General features: G+C 34.0%; 2 protein-coding genes across 2 annotated transcripts; both read right to left on the bottom strand.

The window, feature by feature from the left end:
- Window positions 1–19: 19 nt before the first annotated feature.
- On the bottom strand, window positions 20–12,813 carry LOC145605981 (mannosylglycoprotein endo-beta-mannosidase-like). The gene is made up of 12 exons (XM_081662050.1): window positions 12,662–12,813; window positions 10,135–10,273; window positions 9,198–9,336; window positions 8,761–8,988; window positions 7,844–7,902; window positions 7,019–7,067; window positions 6,233–6,463; window positions 5,291–5,460; window positions 5,014–5,218; window positions 1,942–2,607; window positions 1,638–1,865; window positions 20–1,268 (listed from the first exon to the last, which is right to left on the bottom strand). The coding sequence occupies exons 1-12, from the start codon at window positions 12,666–12,668 to the stop codon at window positions 471–473; spliced, it is 2,919 nt and encodes a 972-aa protein (XP_081518176.1). The 5' UTR covers window positions 12,669–12,813; the 3' UTR covers window positions 20–470.
- Window positions 12,814–13,585: 772 nt separating this feature from the next.
- On the bottom strand, window positions 13,586–16,010 carry LOC145605819 (pentatricopeptide repeat-containing protein At3g05340-like). Its single transcript, XM_081661882.1, has one exon. It carries the CDS (start codon window positions 15,999–16,001, stop codon window positions 13,995–13,997), a length of 2,007 nt encoding a protein of 668 aa, XP_081518008.1. The 5' UTR covers window positions 16,002–16,010; the 3' UTR covers window positions 13,586–13,994.
- Between the last annotated feature and the right edge of the window lie 3,037 nt (window positions 16,011–19,047).

Raw genomic sequence — 19,047 nt, 5'->3', positions numbered from 1 at the left:
TTTTTTTTTTTTTTTTTTTTTTTTTTTTTTGATATACATGGGCCATGGCTGATGAGTGATGCACTTCACATGTATAATAAAAGCAATCCCCATGGTAAAAACGAAAGGGCTAACCGAACACAAGAATTGTTATTTGTAACAGTCTGACATACCTATGTTTTCGATATACACAATGATAAGTTCACAATGACAACTTTGATGTTTTCATTGTTTTTAAGGTAAAAAACAGTCCACTAATTAAAATTCTGATGGACATCGTAGAATGCAACTGAGGTTTAGAAAGCAGTTCTACTAGAAATGATTTTAAGTTCTACTTACTATACTAGCAGATTATTTAGAAATTAATACAGACAATTATACAGACACCCCACTCAAACACACTGCAACACATCTTTCAGTCGAGATAGACCTCACAGAGAACCTTGCACCAGCAACAACCACTTCTGAGAGCTAGTTACCTCCATGGACATTTACAAAACAGTAAGGCCGTCATAGTAATTCCAACCATTAAGTTTAATTCGTGGAGTAACTCCTGGAGGAGCCTCAAATGTCATCTTTATTGACATGATCTCACCAGGTACCAAAGAAAAATAGTTGTCAGAATAATGCACAGGAAGTATCCTCGTGTCTTCCGTGCCCTTGCTCTCTTTTTCTGAAGAATGAACTGAGAAATGCAAGAAGAAAGCAACCCCTGCATCAGCTCCATTGATTTCAACAACCCTCGACCTGTTACTTTCCCGGAGAAAACAACTGTTAATCTTCTGGAAAAAACTAGCTTGCAGTTTGTTTTCAGTAGTATCATGCGAGAATTTATGCAAGGCATCATCATAACTATCATCGCCGACTTTAAGACAGAAAATGTTCTTGTTCAGCTGATTCTCACGATTTGGCATTTTTGAGGTGTTCTCGACTTTCACCCGTACTTCATAAGTGTTATCTTGACTGGAAACTTTTGATGTTACCTTCAGAGGAATATTTTTCGTTCTATATGGTTCAAGCAACTTGTAGTCACCACCAGGTAGATGCAACCAGTAGAAATTCCTTGATAGAATACCATGATCTGACATGTGATATAGCTTGAGGAGAAGGAAGTATACTGGCTTTGGATTTTGTGATTCTGGATACTTCATCTCTGTGATAGTCAGTGTCTTTTTAGGAGGTACTGTGAGCCTCTCATGTACATTGTAGTATGGGCATGTTCCTTCTAGATCCCATACTGAGGCTTCTACAGCTATATCAGATAGCTCATCCGATGTTGTATTAACTACCTGAAAAGGAAATTTAACTTTCATTACATCTAGAAGCAAACATCAAATCCATGTTCAGAGTATGGAATAAATTTCAGCTCAAACAGTGGTAAGTCTGTAACAGATTAATATACTTCCTCCATTTTATTTACTTGACTTTCCTAATTGGGAAGGTCATATTACTTGGTAAGCTTTTAGCAGTCAAACTCACTAAATTACCAGTAAAAATTGCATGTGGGGACAACCATGTGCACCAACTACACTTTCTCTCTCCACTCAAATATTTTGCCAAAGGCTATGGGTCAAGTAAATAAAACAGAGGAAGTATATTGCAGCAGTCACATAGCTCAATTCAAGATAAGGTTGTGAAAGCTTAAATCAGATATATACCTCTATACAATAGGTTGCAAGATTTAGCTGGACATGGACAGGTTCAGCAGCAGAACGGCATCCGTAGAAACCACCTGTTTGGTTAAGAAGGTGATCATAAAACTGACCCCTCAGACCTGTCCATGGATTTTGGGTTTTCCATATTAGGACACCTGTAAATTTACTCCACATATGGGAAGTCCATCCCTCAAGTAGAGCTCTATATTGTACATAGTTAACAAGTTGAGCCTACAACAATAAGACATGTCAATCCACAACCTACATTGGTTAAAACTCCATTAAATAAAGAGAGATGTTAGTTCACCTTCAAGCAAAAATCATCCAGATCATTTGGAGTTCCATATTTTAGGATCTGATCATGAACTAACCCTGGTTTAGAATAAGGTATGTATTTATGGTACTCCCAGATTTGGTTTGGCACCTCTTCTACATAACCACTGTCAAGTTTTTTAAATAATGGGATCTGCCAACCTTCTTTTGGCATAGTCGCCCTAATAGTAGCTGCCACTGGCATTCCAACAGACCCAACCTCAGGATTAAAACCATAATTGTAATAGTTGTCCTTAAAGAAGTCTTCAGGATTCTGAATTTCATAAGGACCATCTGTAAAGTTTCCTTGACCATCAGCAAACCCATCCCACATCGACCCTTGAACATAAACTCTAGTACCATCCAAATATTGACTAGGATCAGTACCAGACACCGCAATTTTTTTTCCCATCAAAGTTCCATTGACGTGCTCAAAGTCTGGATGGAGACTAAGGTCATGTTTAAGAGCAGCATTAATGTCGTCTGGTGGGACTTGTTCATTTCCACCAACCCACAATGCAAGACTGGCATGATTCCTAAGGAGCTTCACTGTGTCTCTAGCACAAAGCAAAAAAAGATCATGGTCCAAGGGACCATTTGGATTAGATATAGGATCTCCTCGTCCATCAACATCTCCAGTAATCCAGAACTCCTGCCACACCTGTCAAATTAAATTACAGCAGGGATGAATTCACTACAAGATGCAATCACATTCTCCAATTGCAACATAATCAATTACTGCAAATACATACTCATCCGTTTAATTATAATGGTCAAACTTTGAATTTGGCACTACTTAGAAACTACTCACACTTTGACCTTCGTTTATGATATGTCACAATATGTATTTTTGAAATATCAAATTTTTATGAATTTTACATATACATAATCAAAGATATTAATGCTCAAAGTTTTACATTGTCAAACATGGAAAGTCAGAAAAAGAATCCTGTCACACTGATGATCATGAATCAAGAATATTGTATATCAGTTCTATACTTCTATCCTTGTAAAAGATAAGGTCTCAATGAAAACAGGCACTAAGGCCCCTTTAACTTCATTTTATTTTTGCTGAACTGAAATTATTTTTATTGAATTGAAATTATTTTTGCTGAACTTAAATTATTTTTACTCAACTAAATTAATTTTATTGAACTGAAATTATTTTTGCTGAACTAAAATTATTTTTACTGCTTTTCTATCATACTTCTTCTTTAAAGTTACTGAACTGAAAACATTTTTACTTACTGAATATTATTTCTTTAAGGTGAAGTAAACAGGACCCAAGTCAGGAAACAACCACATAAAAGTATAAAACAGAAACCTTCATAAATCCCTACCAGAAAATCAGTGATTCCTTTGAAGTATAAGACAATGAGAGACATTAAAGAACATAAAGAGGGGGATAGCATGAAGGCTGAAGTGACTTTGTCCAAGCGCTACTCTCTCTTCATGGTTTATATTTTTCTCTATCTTTTTCCTTATCCCACGTAAATAAACTTTTTTCCAACAAAAATATTCTAAGATCCTCACAACTTTAAAAATGATGATGGATTATATTTCTAGATATAATGTACTACGTAAATCCATGTCACATGTCTTTATGATCCTCTCTTCATAGCACTACAGCCCGATTCAACAAGCCTATCACCCATGATCCACATCATTGAAGAACTTTTTTTTATCATTTACTTCCACTGATTTCTTATACTTGTTATACAATTTTTTGGCATGCTATTTGAGGATATGATTAAAAAAGTAAATTGAAGACTTTCTTCTTCATGTCACATGTCTTTATGATCCTCTCTTCATCACACTACAGCCCGATTCAACAAGCCTATCACCCATGATCCACATCATTGAAGAATTTTTTTTAATTATTTACTTCCACTGATTTCTTATACTTGCTACACAATTTTTTGGCATGCTATTTGAGGATATGATTAAAAAATGGTAAATTGAAGACTTTCTTCTTATAAGTGGTAAAATTATTTCAATTAATTTGTATGTTTACCTAGTCCTAAAAGCTTCCTTCAAGTGTGTGCCAAAATGGTATGGTGCAAGTAAATTAAAACGAAGGAAGTATAATTCATTTCATCCCTGGGAATAACCAACCCATTATAGGTAGCATTCCACATCATACTTCCCCTTTTTATTTTTTACTTGCAACACACTCATTTCACACTTGCTAATGCATTATTCAATCATTTATATCTCTTATTTTCAACAAGTAAAGATTATTAAAATATGAAAGTATAAATTAAAACTTGCATAAAAAAAAAAAAAGTATAAATTAAGACAAATCTACAAGAATAGATCATGTTGGTTTTTTTTTCCTTAATTATAATTTATAAATTATCAAAGGTAGTACTAGTAGCATATGTGAATAGTTCTAAAGATAAAAGTTGCAAGTAAACAAAAAAAATTAAGGAGGAAGTATATAATACTGTTAATTGGCAAATTGGAAACTTCCCACTAGTTGTTATTATTATTATTTTTAATATGTTTTCAAATTATAATCAAGGATATGTTTTCCAATACCCAGTATGTTTGTAATGACCTAAATATAGGTCCAAATTCTTCTTGTATGGGAATTACAATGGTATATCAATAGCAATAATAGGTTTAATAAAATAATAATGGCTAGCACAGCAACATAGCAATATATGTCACAATATAATTTTAACCACATGTTACAAAATATTTTTATGTAGAACAAAAAGTTTTAAATCGTTTACAAAGGCACAACATAACTAAACAGTCAATATCTCATTCCATTGCCCTTTTATAAAATTCACATCCAAAACTACTATCATTTTTCCAGTCTCCAGATATACCAGAAAGATTTTCCCCAATGCAAAAGAGCTCAGCATATATTCTACAAATAGACAGTCAAAAGCACACTTATCTTCCAAAGAGACTAATCAAATCATTAGGTGCGGGGACAAAGATACAATAGAAAGATAATCAGATATAAAGAATGCATGAAATCAAGTATATTTCATTTCACAGACCAAACACTCCAAAGGAAAGAACCAGAGTAAAAAGATTAAAGAGAAAAACTTACCAACAAACCATATACATCACAAAAATGATAAAATTCCGGTCTCTCAGCCAGTCCCCCTCCCCAACAACGCATCATGTTAAAGTTCATATCAGCATGGAACTTTATATCTGTTTGATATCGCTTCTTGGAAAGCCGCAATAAACCATCTGACAAAATCCAATTACCACCACGGATAAAAACAGGTTCTCCATTAACCTTAAACAACCTGTAAACAATAATGATGTAAGGATGACTGCATGAATTATATGGTAATGTAAAAATTTACTTGTTTCCATACCTCCCACCAGTAGCACTATCAACATAGCTCTCAATTTTGCGAAATCCAAATAAATGGTGCCACATATCAGATTCTCCAAAACCTTTGACATCCACAGCAATAGTGACATTATATAATGATTGTTTGCCCATACCATTTGGCCACCAGAGATTTGGCTTGTAGAAGAAAATCTGCACTTTGAATTTAATAGAGGCTTCAGAGCACAGATTAACTTGATAATAAAAAAAAATATGAATTTCACTCCATCCACACAACTAAAGTTTCATTCTGAAAAATCTCCTGCAATCCTAATGACATTCATTGACCAGAGGAATGCAAGGACTTGTGTCAAGGTCAAGGAAAAAAGTTAAGTCATTTTGAGATCCAACAGACTTAGCACAATACTCACTGAGAAGTGAGAACAAACAACATGAATTGGAACCCAGCCCAAGTAGTGCCAATAAAAGCATAATCAATCATCTTCTGGATCTAGCAAATGCAAAATAAACTAAGTATAGTACCAATTGCCACAAGAGTATATGGGAAGGTCAAAATAAATGTACAAAAATTATGATCCACTCAAGATTTAGATTAAGCTGCTTCCAATGGTCTTTCATTATGAGTAATTTGATAAATAAATACTACTCCAACACGAATAGCTACCAGCCAGCAAGGATCCAACAGATCCACATCTGGTATTTGTAAGATGTAAGCAACCCAGCCTTAGCCAAGTACAAAGAAAGATAAGGCTCTAGAAAGAATATGAAAAGTAAAGAGTATATCCCATGCATTCACCCACAAAAAAGATTTTACACAAACTACTAGCAATAGTAGCAAATTCTCTGACTTGTATTAAGTGATGTTTTATACACCTAGCAGTAGTTAACACAACTTTGGATTTGGGAAGTACACCAGAATGATAGCAAGAGATGACCGCTTTGAAACTGAAAGACAAGTACAAACCTCAGGAAATGTATACTGCACTCGTGCTCCTGGAGGAATTGACAGATATTGAGTTTGAAGATGGTCCACCAGGCAAATATTATCCTCAACTTCAGTTTCCACTTGGATGCTTAAAGAACATTCTGCAACCCAGCCACTTCTATTTTCCAGCTCTACAGTGGTATGCAAGTATGCCCTCTTATAGTCATCAAAGAATGAGGATACCAAATGGGGATCCATGATTTTAACTGGCTGGATCACAAGATATCAACATCATACATTCGACATAATTATTCACAAGAACAAGTGCAATATTACAAATTTTAAAATATGAAGTTAATAGAATACGTTTGCAGTAAAAAAAAAATAATTAAAAAAAAATAAAAATAAAAAAAATAAAAAAATAAAAATAAACCCAGTGCAATGTCAAAGCAATACCTTACTGATTGGTAATGACTGCTAATTCTTGTGATTTAGGTAAACATAAAACAGAATACACATACAATAGATTAAAAAACATATATGGGCCAATCTTACAAATATTAATAGAAAAAAAAATCCATTAATTCCATCCATTTTGAAATAATGAAATATATATTTCCAACTGCTATGAAATTTAGAGACTTGTTTAGAAAAGAAACATAATGTAACTGGTATAGGGGACAGATTTTTGAAGTTTATACTATACTCACAAACAGAAAATCATGGAGTACAAAGCTTGCCAAACCAATGCTTCCCAAGGTGTGGAAGATAATTAGTCATAAGATGAAACTTCAAGATTCTTAAATATTTTGGACGAATACTTACCCCAGTGGTGGAAAGTGAAACCTCATCCCAAATGCCAGTGTTTCGGTCCCTGTTGTTCATTTCAACATAAAAGATATCTGTATAAGAAAACATCAATCATTTGATTCATAACCTTTTATGTATATGCAAAATGTATCATGAACCCAACGCAAATTAAAATGAGTACATAGTATATAGCCAGTGACAACCAGTGTAAAACTTTGTCACATCGCTTAACATGAGCCACAATGACTGAGAGTAGTACTAGGATGGGTGACCTCTAGGGAAAGTCCTTATATTGGTTCATGTAGTCGAACCTACTTAAGGGATTAAGGTGTTCAAGCAAAGAAGGAAGCTTTTTTAGATCACTTATGAGAATTATGCTAATTAAAACCAAGCGAGCTTTACAGTTACATGAAAAACCCAATAATGATGGCTTGTACAATACTCTGTAGATAAGAACTTTCTCCCCTTGACACCAACATGACTGATTGGAAAATTAATTGTCATATACTACATTCATTAAATGTAGTAACATATTAGCTGTGCTAGCTCTATTCATGAGTCATTCTAGCAAAAAACTTATATGGCACGTAAATTTTGAAAGTATAATTTGAATTGCAATCAAAGCCAGTATCAGAAGAGCAAAGGTTGAACCTAATACTACCTCCACTAAGCTTTGCTCCCTAAACCTACTTTTCTCCCTATCCACCCCCCCTCCCCACCCCCCTCCCCAAAAAAAAAAAAAAAAAAAAAAAAAAAAAAAAAAAAAAAAAAAAAAAATTGAACACATGGGAGAAGCAAAGTTCCAGACAAACACTTCATGTAGTCTCACGTGAGCACCACCTGATAGGAGTCATCCAATCCCAACCCTCCACATACTGTGCTGCAACATCTTTTCCAATCTACCATGTAGAACAAAGACAGGAAAGGAAAGGGAAATGGTCAGTGAATATATATTAGTAAATTTTCAAAGAAGTAACATAAAACTGCACATTCACTGCTTTATGAATAGATAAAACACACTAATAAGTAATAACCAGACAGCTATATATGTCGCATATTTTTCAATGGAGAAACTTTGTCAAATGAAGTACATATCTGTATTCATCCACCAAAAAACAAAAAACGAAGTGGCAACATTGACTCATGAGGCAGACATTACATTAAATCCAACAAAATGCATATTTTGGAGTTCTTGTCTCAACAAATATCCATGTAATGACACCAACCCAGAAAATCCTGTTTTTTTTTAAAAAAAAAAAAAAAAAAAACGGACACCCCTTCAGAGCTCAGAGCTCGTGATGGCAAAAAAAATTCTTATTGACTGTAGCCTTGAATCGTCAGCTCTTTCTCTACATGGTGCTTATGATTATAAGAAGGATCAAATTTTGTGAAGCCTTAATGTGGTTATTTTTTAAGTCTTGGTTTCTACTAATCCCATAAATGGCAACTTCTATAGTAATCTTTGTTTGAGTTGATGTGTTCCAGTAATTACAACAAGATCCACCATCATATGCATTCATATAGATTAAAAGCAGAAAATAGAACGAATATTTGCCACAAATTTTATGGAAACTTTACGGTTAAATGCTCTATTAGACTATTACCTAACATCAATATAGACATACCAGTACCATTCAAAAAATAAAAATATACACATACCAGCATCTGACACCTTTGTAACTTTCAAGAGAATAGATTCCTCAGATCAATGTATAGAATAAATAAAACTTGTGTGCAATATTATAAAAATTTCATACCTCATGATCACCACCTTGACCACCTGTAGACGGAATCTTCCCAGGATGATCCGGCGGGTGAACAATAACAGCTAAAAGGTTTTGACCATCAGGAGACAATATATCGGTGACATCAAGGGAATGCCTACGGAACATCCCCTTTCCAAGAACTCTTTTGTATCCATTTAAGTATACCTCTGCAGAGTAATTTATGGCACGAAAGTTCAATTCCACATGCTGGTTCACAGCCTGGAAAAGTTTGTAAAACACAAAATGGTGACCAAGTAATTTAAAAAATAGCACATCCTGGATGAGCATATCAAAGAAAGCAATTCTTCATAGATCAGAAAATAGCCCATATCTGGATTAGTGTGTCAAATAAAGCACCTGTACTAACAATATACATTAAAATAGATTACATCTGTGGCATAGAGAACAGCAAGTCATCTGTTACACACCAGCTTACAAGGAAATTTTGTGAAAAACCAGAATGTATAATGCTCCCTCCCAGAATCAGCAATGTCAATAATTGAATTGTTTTCCAAACCATAGAATGGATCAGGCAGCAACTGATTCTCTACCAGGGTTGTCAATACCCTGCACAAAAGCAATACATAGCATCCCTGATCAGCAAGCACATAACTCGACTTCAACTACAGCATAAACCTTCTCCATCTGCATTGACATTCCAATGTAATCTACAAAATTTTCATATTAGACGGGAAGAATTGTAATTTCAGCGAACTCGGGCAGAAGAATTTTCATATTTCATTCTTTAAGAAGAGAATCTATCAACCAAAGTTTGATAAGTCAAGCCAAATTCTAAACTTTTAATCAACATCAAGACTCCTAGATTAGTTGATAAGACACGCCAACTTGCCGGAGTTAAACATGACAAGTATTGTGGCCTCTACATCTGGCGTTGTATTCTATCGTGGGTAAGGTTTGGCCACTTCAGGGTTTTCTAATAAGATTAAACTAACACCAGAAATAATGACTTTCAATTGAGCCCTATTTTCATAAGACAACAAGTAATTATACAAATCCAATAAGATTTTATCCTTAAACCTGATGACAACAGATGTAGTAGTCCACAGGTCTTACTTCATATATGTTAGTCACCCTACCTCTTCTTAAATGTGGGACAAGCCGGACAGCTAGTCTCGTATTAAATAAGTTTCCTTATAATGGCACTCGTATTAGTTGATAAAATTCATGACAAATCATGTGCACTATTATTTATATTTTTCTTTTCAATGATCATTAAAACAGCAACACCAGCCAAATTAAAACCCAAAAGAATCCACCATTTCATCAAAATTCAAACGCAATCAAACAATTAGACATACATTAACACAAACCATCAATTAAATAGAGAGAGAAACGAATGATTACGTTCCGGGGACGACGGCGGTCATCCAAGGTGAAGAAGGACCGGAAGGTGGGTGAGTAGTGGTGAGTTGTACTCCGGTGAGGTCAACCTCAGTGGATCTTGCAGCTAACCATCCCGAATTAAGCAATGTTTTCCCAATTTCTGATGACAAAATTCAAACCATTGAATTTCTCTAGAGCCTTTCAACATATTATTTTTTTTTTCAACTAGTCATTTGTGATAGAAGCTTAATGGAGGTACAACAATTTTGACCATGCATGTTTGCCCATGCACTTACTTCAACTTAGATAACTTTAATTATATATCATTATAAATTATTAAAAAAATAATGAAACAATATTTATTGAGATAAATCTAATAATCAATGTTTTCCCAATTTCTGATGAGAAAATTCAAACCATTGAATTGCTATAGAGCCTTTCAACATTTTTTTTTTTTTTTTCCAACTAGTCATTTGTGATAGAAGCTTAGTGGAGGTACAGCAATTTTGACCATGCATGTTTGTCCATGCACTTACTTCAACTTATATAACTTTAATTATATATCATTATAAATTATTAAAAAAAATAATGAAACAATATTATATTGAGATAAATCTAATAATAATTAACATAATGATATTTATTGTTACATACTAGTAATTAAACATCGTCAAAGCTAGTAGGGGAATATTGTAAAAAAATAATTAATAAAACATAAAATTAAAAGGAATTTAAGTATTAAATATTAATTTCTTAATGTTGGTTATATGCATTATTAAAAACACACACAAATCTTGTGCATATAAAAGCCTAGTAGTTCACATAGTGCACTGGGCTTCTTATCTTTACTAGTAAGTAGTGAATCAGTTCCAGTTTCTCAACATGCCTTCCTCGACATATTTGGCACCATTTTAGGATTAGATATTCTTTTCTTTTAAGTCATAACTAGTCCTAGTGTTTGTGTTGGTATTTTAGTAATTTTGTTTTCTAGTCGGAGATTTACTAGAGTAGGTGTTAGGATATACTTCATCAATTTAATTGTAGGTTACATATATCATTATGCATAATTGTCAATGCATGATTTCAAACATCAATATCTTTTCTTTTAATATAGAAATCTTATAAAAAGTTGACAATCAGAAAATATATACAAGACAAATTTAACAAAAACTATATCACTGTATTTTTTTTCTTAGTGATAAATCACAAAAAGAAGTCAAAGTAATTTATGTGAGGAGTGTATAATATAGTGTTTGAGTTGAATATGTGAAAGGATTACAAAGGAGATAGTGGCACATAATTTCATTGAAAAAACAAAATGGTAAAAAATACGGAGTAGTAGGATAATTTTCATTTAACATGAGAGAGCATGGGCCCCAATTTTTTGGTAACAATGGTGGACCTTCCTAAGGGTCTGTTCTCATGAGCTGAACTAAGGTGAAATGAATAGTTTATGAGAGAAGGAAATTAGGCACTGAACTGATAAGCTGAAGAGAACAGGCCTTAAGTTCCTAGACAAATGATAGAAGAAAGTGTAAAAACTAATACAAATAGGTTTTTTTTTTTAAAAAAAAAAAATCAAATTCAACTCAATATACAATTTTACATTATAATGGCCAAGGGTGACATCAATTTCTAACCATTTATGCTATGATAATGTATTTTATGTGATTGCATGCACCCTTAGGGCATTAGACCCCGATTGTTTTGATGTAAAACACTTTCGATGAAAAATTATTTTTTACGGAAAACATAATTTCAAGGAAAACTACAATTACGAATTAGTTTTCCTTTGTTTGAATCCATCAAAAATTATAGAGAAATTAAAAATAGGGGAGGAAATGTGAAGATTGAGGGAAAGAAAGTAAAAAAAGAGGTAAAGAGGAGGGAAGGAAAATGTTCCTTCTTTTAAGGAAAATGTTTTCCGCCATTAAGAATATAATTTTCCACCATTGAAAAAATAATTTCCACTTCTTCACAAAACAAACAAAGGAAAATGAAAAACAATGGGAAAATCATTTTCCATGATAACATTTTACATCAAACCAAACACGACCTTAATCAAAGTCGGTGCTACACTTGTATGTGTTGTTACGGCCCAATTTTCCATTATTGTTTTCATAAGTTTGTATCAATCGTAAACACCATTGTCGTTGATAGGTATACATGAAGACTAATAAAATAGTGGAATGAATTAGGAACTCAAATTTTAGTTGGCAAAATACATTACTCTTACATTACAAGTTAAATTTGATCCATCAATGTATCGAATCCCTAAATGATCTAAAAACCACTTAAACTCAAGAATTTCACAGTGAACTAGTTTAATTCGATTAACAAAATTGACAATTCAACAATCACAACAACATTAATAATAGTACAAAACAAAATCAAACAAACAAAAAGGAAAACAAGAGCAAGAAATTCTTAAATTGATAAAAGTTAAAAGTATCCTTCAATTAAAAATTACACACACCATTAAATCAAAAGAAAAGGGGAAAAATGCAACGAAATTGAAAATTCTGAAAGAGGAATTGAGTGGACTCACCAACCATATTTTCTACAAATGAATTTTGCTGAAGATCAAGTGAATAGAAGAATTCTGGAAAGAAAAAAATTAGGGATTTCAGAGTAATTGGAGAGAGAAAGAGAGCTGCATTGTTTGATTTTAGAGAGAGAAAGAGGAGAGTTTGCTGTGATTTTGTGGAAAGAGAGGTAAAAAAAAAGGTGGCAAAATTGCCGTTTAATTACAGTTAACTTGGTTTTAACGGCTACTATTATGATTCATGACTCATTGAGACTTTGAGAGTGTCTTTAATTTTTCTTGGGAGAAAGAGTAACGTTAGTGGTAAGACTAGAAATTTACTGACATCAAATTTACCTAACAAAAATGTTTGTAACATGGATGGAAGTGGGAATTAGATAGTGAAAATTGGAGTAAGTCGAGTTTAACTATATATTAATAGAATTGAAGTCTCTACAAAAATCACAACTCGAGTTTAATCTTAGTTGTGAGTTGAGTAATATTCGGTATCATAAGAAATTTTTTAAGTAAAGAACTTGAGACATCTTAAAGTCGGTAAATAAATTAATCAATAAGAAAAATGCATTATTAAAACATACGAAATTACGAAGTACTTAGTATACTTCCGTATTAAACTTTGACGAAACGGTGCAACGTAACACCACTGAGAGATCATAGATTGAATGTAGTAAACTACGGTGAAATCCGTATTGTTTTATCAACAACAATTTATTAGCTAAATTTGTTTTGGCAGTTCTAATTTGTTTTGTCAGAAAACAACTTAGCCACTAGTAAAATTGAAAGAGCACCAATCTAGTTTTTGGTGCAAAAACAATGGGATGTCCTCTTTTCTTGTAGTAATTGTCAGGCAGATTAACAGAGCTATGCCTAGTGCAAATGAACATTCATATCAAACAGAATAGAGTACAAGGAGTGATCTTTCTGCCGAGTGAGCCACCATATTTCGTGTATTCAAGCAAAAATTGCAAAGTTCTACAACAATGAGTTCATATCATAGACGATATCCTATGGGCTCACTATCCTCAATAGAGGAAGTGCACGCCAATAATTACTCTTGTCATAAATAACAATAACAAGTGTTCGTTGGTACATTTAGACCTCATGTTGGTATTCTACCAATATGAGGTCTAGATATACCAATGGAACCTTGTTATTGTCATTGAAGACAAGAGTACTTATTGTTTCAGACAACCTCCAATTTCCTTTTTACATACATTTTTTGGTTTTACATCAGGGTCAGGGAGCAGGTAGAACTACCTTGAAAGATTAGTTCTAGCATCAGGATGATGTCTAAGCAACTTTATAGCAAAAAATGTTTCTAGAACACGAAACCCATTCAAGTTGATTGCAAGCTACTAGTTGCTTCCAGTTGACTGTCTATTTCGTTTTGGCCCGTGTAATGCAGGATGAACCTTTTATCTGGCTTGTATCCTTCATCAGTCAGTTGTAAGAACAATTCTGCAATGACAGCATAAATGGTCTCAGATTGCGGATGCATCTGATCACATACAACGAAGCTATGAACCTTCCTCTCAATCTCGATCCAACTTTTACCAGTCTCCTTAGATACACCCACTTCTTTCATTCTCTTTATAGTCCTAGCTCTGTCTCTCCAACTCCCTTCACCTGAATATATATTCGCCAACTGTACATAAGGAGCAGGGTTATCAGGTTCTAACAGAAGCAATTGATCAGCAGCATATTTTCCCAGTTCAGAGTCACCACAGACGGAGCAAGCACCAAGCAGGGCTTGCCATACAAGAATTCCTGGCTTTACAGGTAAGTTATCTACAAATTTTTTAGCCTCACTAAGAAGTCCGGCTCTTCCTAACATGTCAATGACGCAAGCATAATGTTCCATTCTTGGATTAATATGGTGAAATTTGCTCATTGATTCAAAGAACTTCATGCCTTTATCAACTAGACCCACATGACTACAAGCATGTAGCAATGATATGAACGTAATGTCAGTAGGCTCTACTCCTGCCAATAACATTTCTTCATACAATTCAATGGCTTTCAATCCATCACCATGGCGAGCAAAGGCTGCTATTATAGAATTCCAGGAAACTGAATTCCTCTGAGGCATACGACTGAAAGCTTTCATTGACTCCTCCATATTCCCACACTTGGAATACATGTTAATGAGCCCATTGCTAACAAAAAGGTTAGTGCCAAATCTCTTTTTTATGACAAATGAATGAATCTGCTGCCCAAAAGCCAAAGAAGTATCTGAACCAAACACACCAAGAATGGCAGAAACCATGTTTGGATCAATGTCGATTCCTGCTTTCATCATTTTGGTAAAGATTTGGATGGCTTCATCTTCGAGCCCATTTTGAGCAAAACCGGTAAGCACAATGGTCATGGAGACCTCATCAAGCTTATCTGCAGAGTAAAAAATCTGCAAGGCATCTTCCATGCTTCCACATTTAGAGTACATGTCCATTAGTCCACTCTCAATACAGAAATCTGAGTGAAATCCTTGTTTTAACACTAGCCCATGAATTTGTTTCCCTTCTTGTATAACCTGCAAACTAGCACAAGCCGATAACACACTCGAATAAGTCACAGAATTCGGTTCCACCAATCCGCCACGCATCAAACTGAACACACTCAAACTATCCTCACACAGTCCAGTTTGCACAAGGCCAGATATCACAGCAGTCCAAGTAACAACATTCCTGTCACCCATTTCTCGAAAAACCCGGTCCCCAGAACCCGAACACCCACATTTAAAATACGAGGTTATCAAAGCATTTCCAACAGTAACCTCACTTTCAAAACCACTTAAAATCACCAACCCATGAATCATTTTACTCACCCTTAGAAAATCCACCCCATCACAAGCTGATAAAACAGTAGTAAAACTAGCTTGATCAAGCTGCCCAATACCCAATCCAACCATCCCCCTAAAATACTTAAACCCAAATTCAAACTCCCCATTACTCAAAAACCCAGAAATAACAGAATTCCATGAAACAGAATCTCTCATGGGCATTTCATCAAACACCTTAAGTGCATCCCCTAGCGCCCGGCATTTCGCATACATTGAAAGCAGAGAATTCCAAACAACAATCACAGTTCTGGGATCATTGTAAAATTTAAAATCATAATAGTAATAGTTTTTTATGATCAAAGAGTGAAGAGATGAACCCAATTGAAGATTTCTTTCTCTTCCAAATTGGGAAAGAAGGCGGCTTATATGAATGTGGGTGAGAATACATGGATTGAAGTTGGGATTTGGGGAAGTAGTGAGATTTCTGGTGAAAATTGGAGGAGAGAGATGAAGAGGATGATGGAGGAAAGAGGCGAGTTTGTGAGATAGCCATCTGGGTTTCATCCATGTACCAACTCAATTTCCTGGATTTGTGACACTGGAATATTTGAAACCAAATTTCAGTATTTATATATTTGTACTTGATATCTCAAGACTCAAGTATTTGAAGTTTCTCTTTAGGTTTTAGGAGATTATGAGATTGATTCTCACCTTGCCCTTGTGGCTTTCTAAACACTAAAAATCTAATATATATATATTGAGTTTTTAAAGAGCCACTTATGATTTAATTTTCTCAGCGCGTTAGGTAGGATTATAAATTTTTGTTATAGCCAATTAAATAAGAGATTATTAATTTCTTTTAGAATTAAATAATTCAAATGCCACGCAAGCGAAATTGGCGAATGATATTTTTAAGTTTAACTTAATTAAATATAAAACATTAATTTTTATATGTGGCTGGCCACATGGTGTGGCCAGTCCGTTTCATATAACGGACTCCGTTATACCAAATGGGTCCGTTATTTTAAATTAAAAAAAAAAAACGTGTCTTTTTTTTCATTTTATTACATCAAAAGGTTCTTCTTTCCCAAAGTTTTCTCATTTTCTCAGTTCCATTTTCTCTCTCCTCAAACTATTCTTCTTCCATTTTCTCTCTCCTCAAATTCTTTCTCCTCTAAATTGTTCTTTTCATTGATAATGACTAAAATCAAGATAATCTTCCCTAAGGGAAAGAAAGGATCGACATATACGCTGAACTCTCCTACTTCTAATATAAATCAAACCCTAATTTTAGTAATTTTTCGATTTTCCTGTCATCTATGCTCTGCAATTTGAACAAGCGTCGTGAGATTGTTTTTGGTGGTGTGAAAGAATTCGTGAGTAGAAATCAAGCAATTTATGAAGAATTACTAGAGAATGAAAAGAAAAAAAAAAGGCAGATGAAATGGAGGCTGCTAAGAAGATGCTGGAGGAGCTTGTTAATGTAGAAGATACAACAATAGTTACTTTTTTCATTATGTAGGGATTACTTTTTAAAATTACATTGTACTTATTTTAGGGGTTACTCGTTGATTTTATAGGGAGGGGTTACTTGTTGATTTTACAAGGGTTATTTGTAAAGTTTTAGGGGGTTACTTGTTACTCATAGTTTATTAGGAGTTACTTGTTAGTTTTACAGAATTTGTTGTTAAGTTAGAGGGGTTACTTGTTAATTTTTGTTAAGTTTCAGGTGTTAGTTACTTGTTAGTTTTATAGAGGTTACTTGTTATTTTTAGGGGTTACTTGTTAATTTTTGTTAGGGTTACTTGTTTATTTTAGTGGTTACTAGTTAGTTTAACAGGGGTTATTTGTTAATTTTTGTTAAGGTTACTTGTTAATTTTTTGTTAGGGTTACTTGTTTATTTTAGGGGTTACTTGTTAATTATACAGGGGTTACTTGTTAATTTTTGTTAGGGTTACTTGTTTATTTTAGGGGTTACTTGTTAGTTTAACAGGGGTTACTTGTTAATTTTATAGGGGTTACTTGTTAATTTTTGTTAGGGTTACTTGTTTATTTTTGTTAGGGTTACTTGTTAACTATTGTTAGGGTTACTTGTTTATTTTAGGGGTTAATTGTTGATTTTTGTTAGGGTTACTTGTTTATTTTAGGGGTTACTTGTTAATTTTTGTTAGGGTTACTTGTTTACTTTAGGGGTTACTTGTTAGTTTTATAGGAGTTATTTGTTAATTTTTGTTAGGGTTACTTGTTAATTTTACAGGGGTTAGTTATTAGTTTTACAGGGGTTACATGTTAATTTTACAGGAGTTACTTGTTAATTTCTTCAATTTCATTGTATCTATTTTCATCTTCCAGATCCAATACCTGATTACTGGTTTGGATTTCGAGATTCATCAAAGAATCTTCAATTTGTTCGATCTTTAATGATTCTTGTGAATCAGGTAATTTTTCGAATTCTTCTGCCATTGTTATTCTTGAATTTCTGGAAGAAAAATTGTGTGAGGTTTCGCTCAATTTTCGCATTCGTTCCTCGTAAATGAGTTGTTATGGGTTTTAAGGTTTAGAAATTTGCGCGTGTTTTGTTGAGCCATTTTGTTCAGCGCTTGTTTCCCAATCCCGTTATATGCGCGTCGTTCTCCGTTATTTTGCTGACTTGGAAGCAGGCCACACGGTGTGGCCTGCTGCACCAAAAAGGCGCCGAATATAAAATATTATCTTTTGATATTAGGAATTTTATCTAAATATGCAATAAATTTTAGCACATAAATACAAAAACAAACTGTGTATTGCACGGGCTTCATCTAGTTATTTATATTATTAACTCTAGATAATAAGAGTGAGGGAAGCTCTAAGGATAGCTCAAGTGGTTAGAGTTTCCCTCTTGGTTCCAGAAGATCTCGAGATCGATTACCATCCTCACCCTTCTTTGTAGGTGTTAAATGTGTATGCTTAATGTACTTTTAAATACTTTCCCCCAAAACACTTACCACCTGTCACCTATTATACATATGATGTTACCAAATCTCATTTTAACTGGAGAAGTGACTGCTCACAAGCAAACAACAAATACTTACCTTATGAGATTAACCATGCCTTCTATTTCTCCATATTTTTTCTTTGGGTATTTGTTCAATCTGATGGCAAAGTCGTTGGAAGTAGTGGTGTGGGCGAAGGGTCCATTGAAATTTTGTTACGATTTGAAGAAGATAGGTAGGAGACTCGGAGGAAGAAGAAGATATGAAGGTGGGTGGGGATCAGAAGAAGATGATCAATACCTTTATCACTGTCTTGGCCATCTTTGTGACCAGTGGCGGACCTATTAAGGGGCTTGAGTGGCACCGGTCCTCCCATTTTTTATATATATAGGAAAAGGTGCAAGTTTATAGGTTAAATACAATTTTAATGCAATTAATGACATAAGTTAAGACTAATAAATAACATTAATTTTAACTTTGTCATAGTGGTAATGCACTAAGGACTAAGGGTCTGTTCTCTTACGTTGAAATTCAGTTCAGTTCAGTTCAGTTCAGTTCAGTTCAGCTGAGTTCAGTTCAGTTCAGTTCAGCTCAATTCAGTTCAGTTTAGTTCAGTTCAGTTCAGCTCCTAATTTCC

The sequence above is a fragment of the Chenopodium album genome, chromosome 22 (assembly GCF_948465745.1).
Source record: "Chenopodium album chromosome 22, dcCheAlbu1.1, whole genome shotgun sequence".
NCBI classification, from domain to species: Eukaryota; Viridiplantae; Streptophyta; class Magnoliopsida; order Caryophyllales; family Amaranthaceae; genus Chenopodium; species Chenopodium album.
Note: the sequence above shows the minus strand (reverse complement) of the source record. Positions and strands in the feature narration are given on the sequence as shown.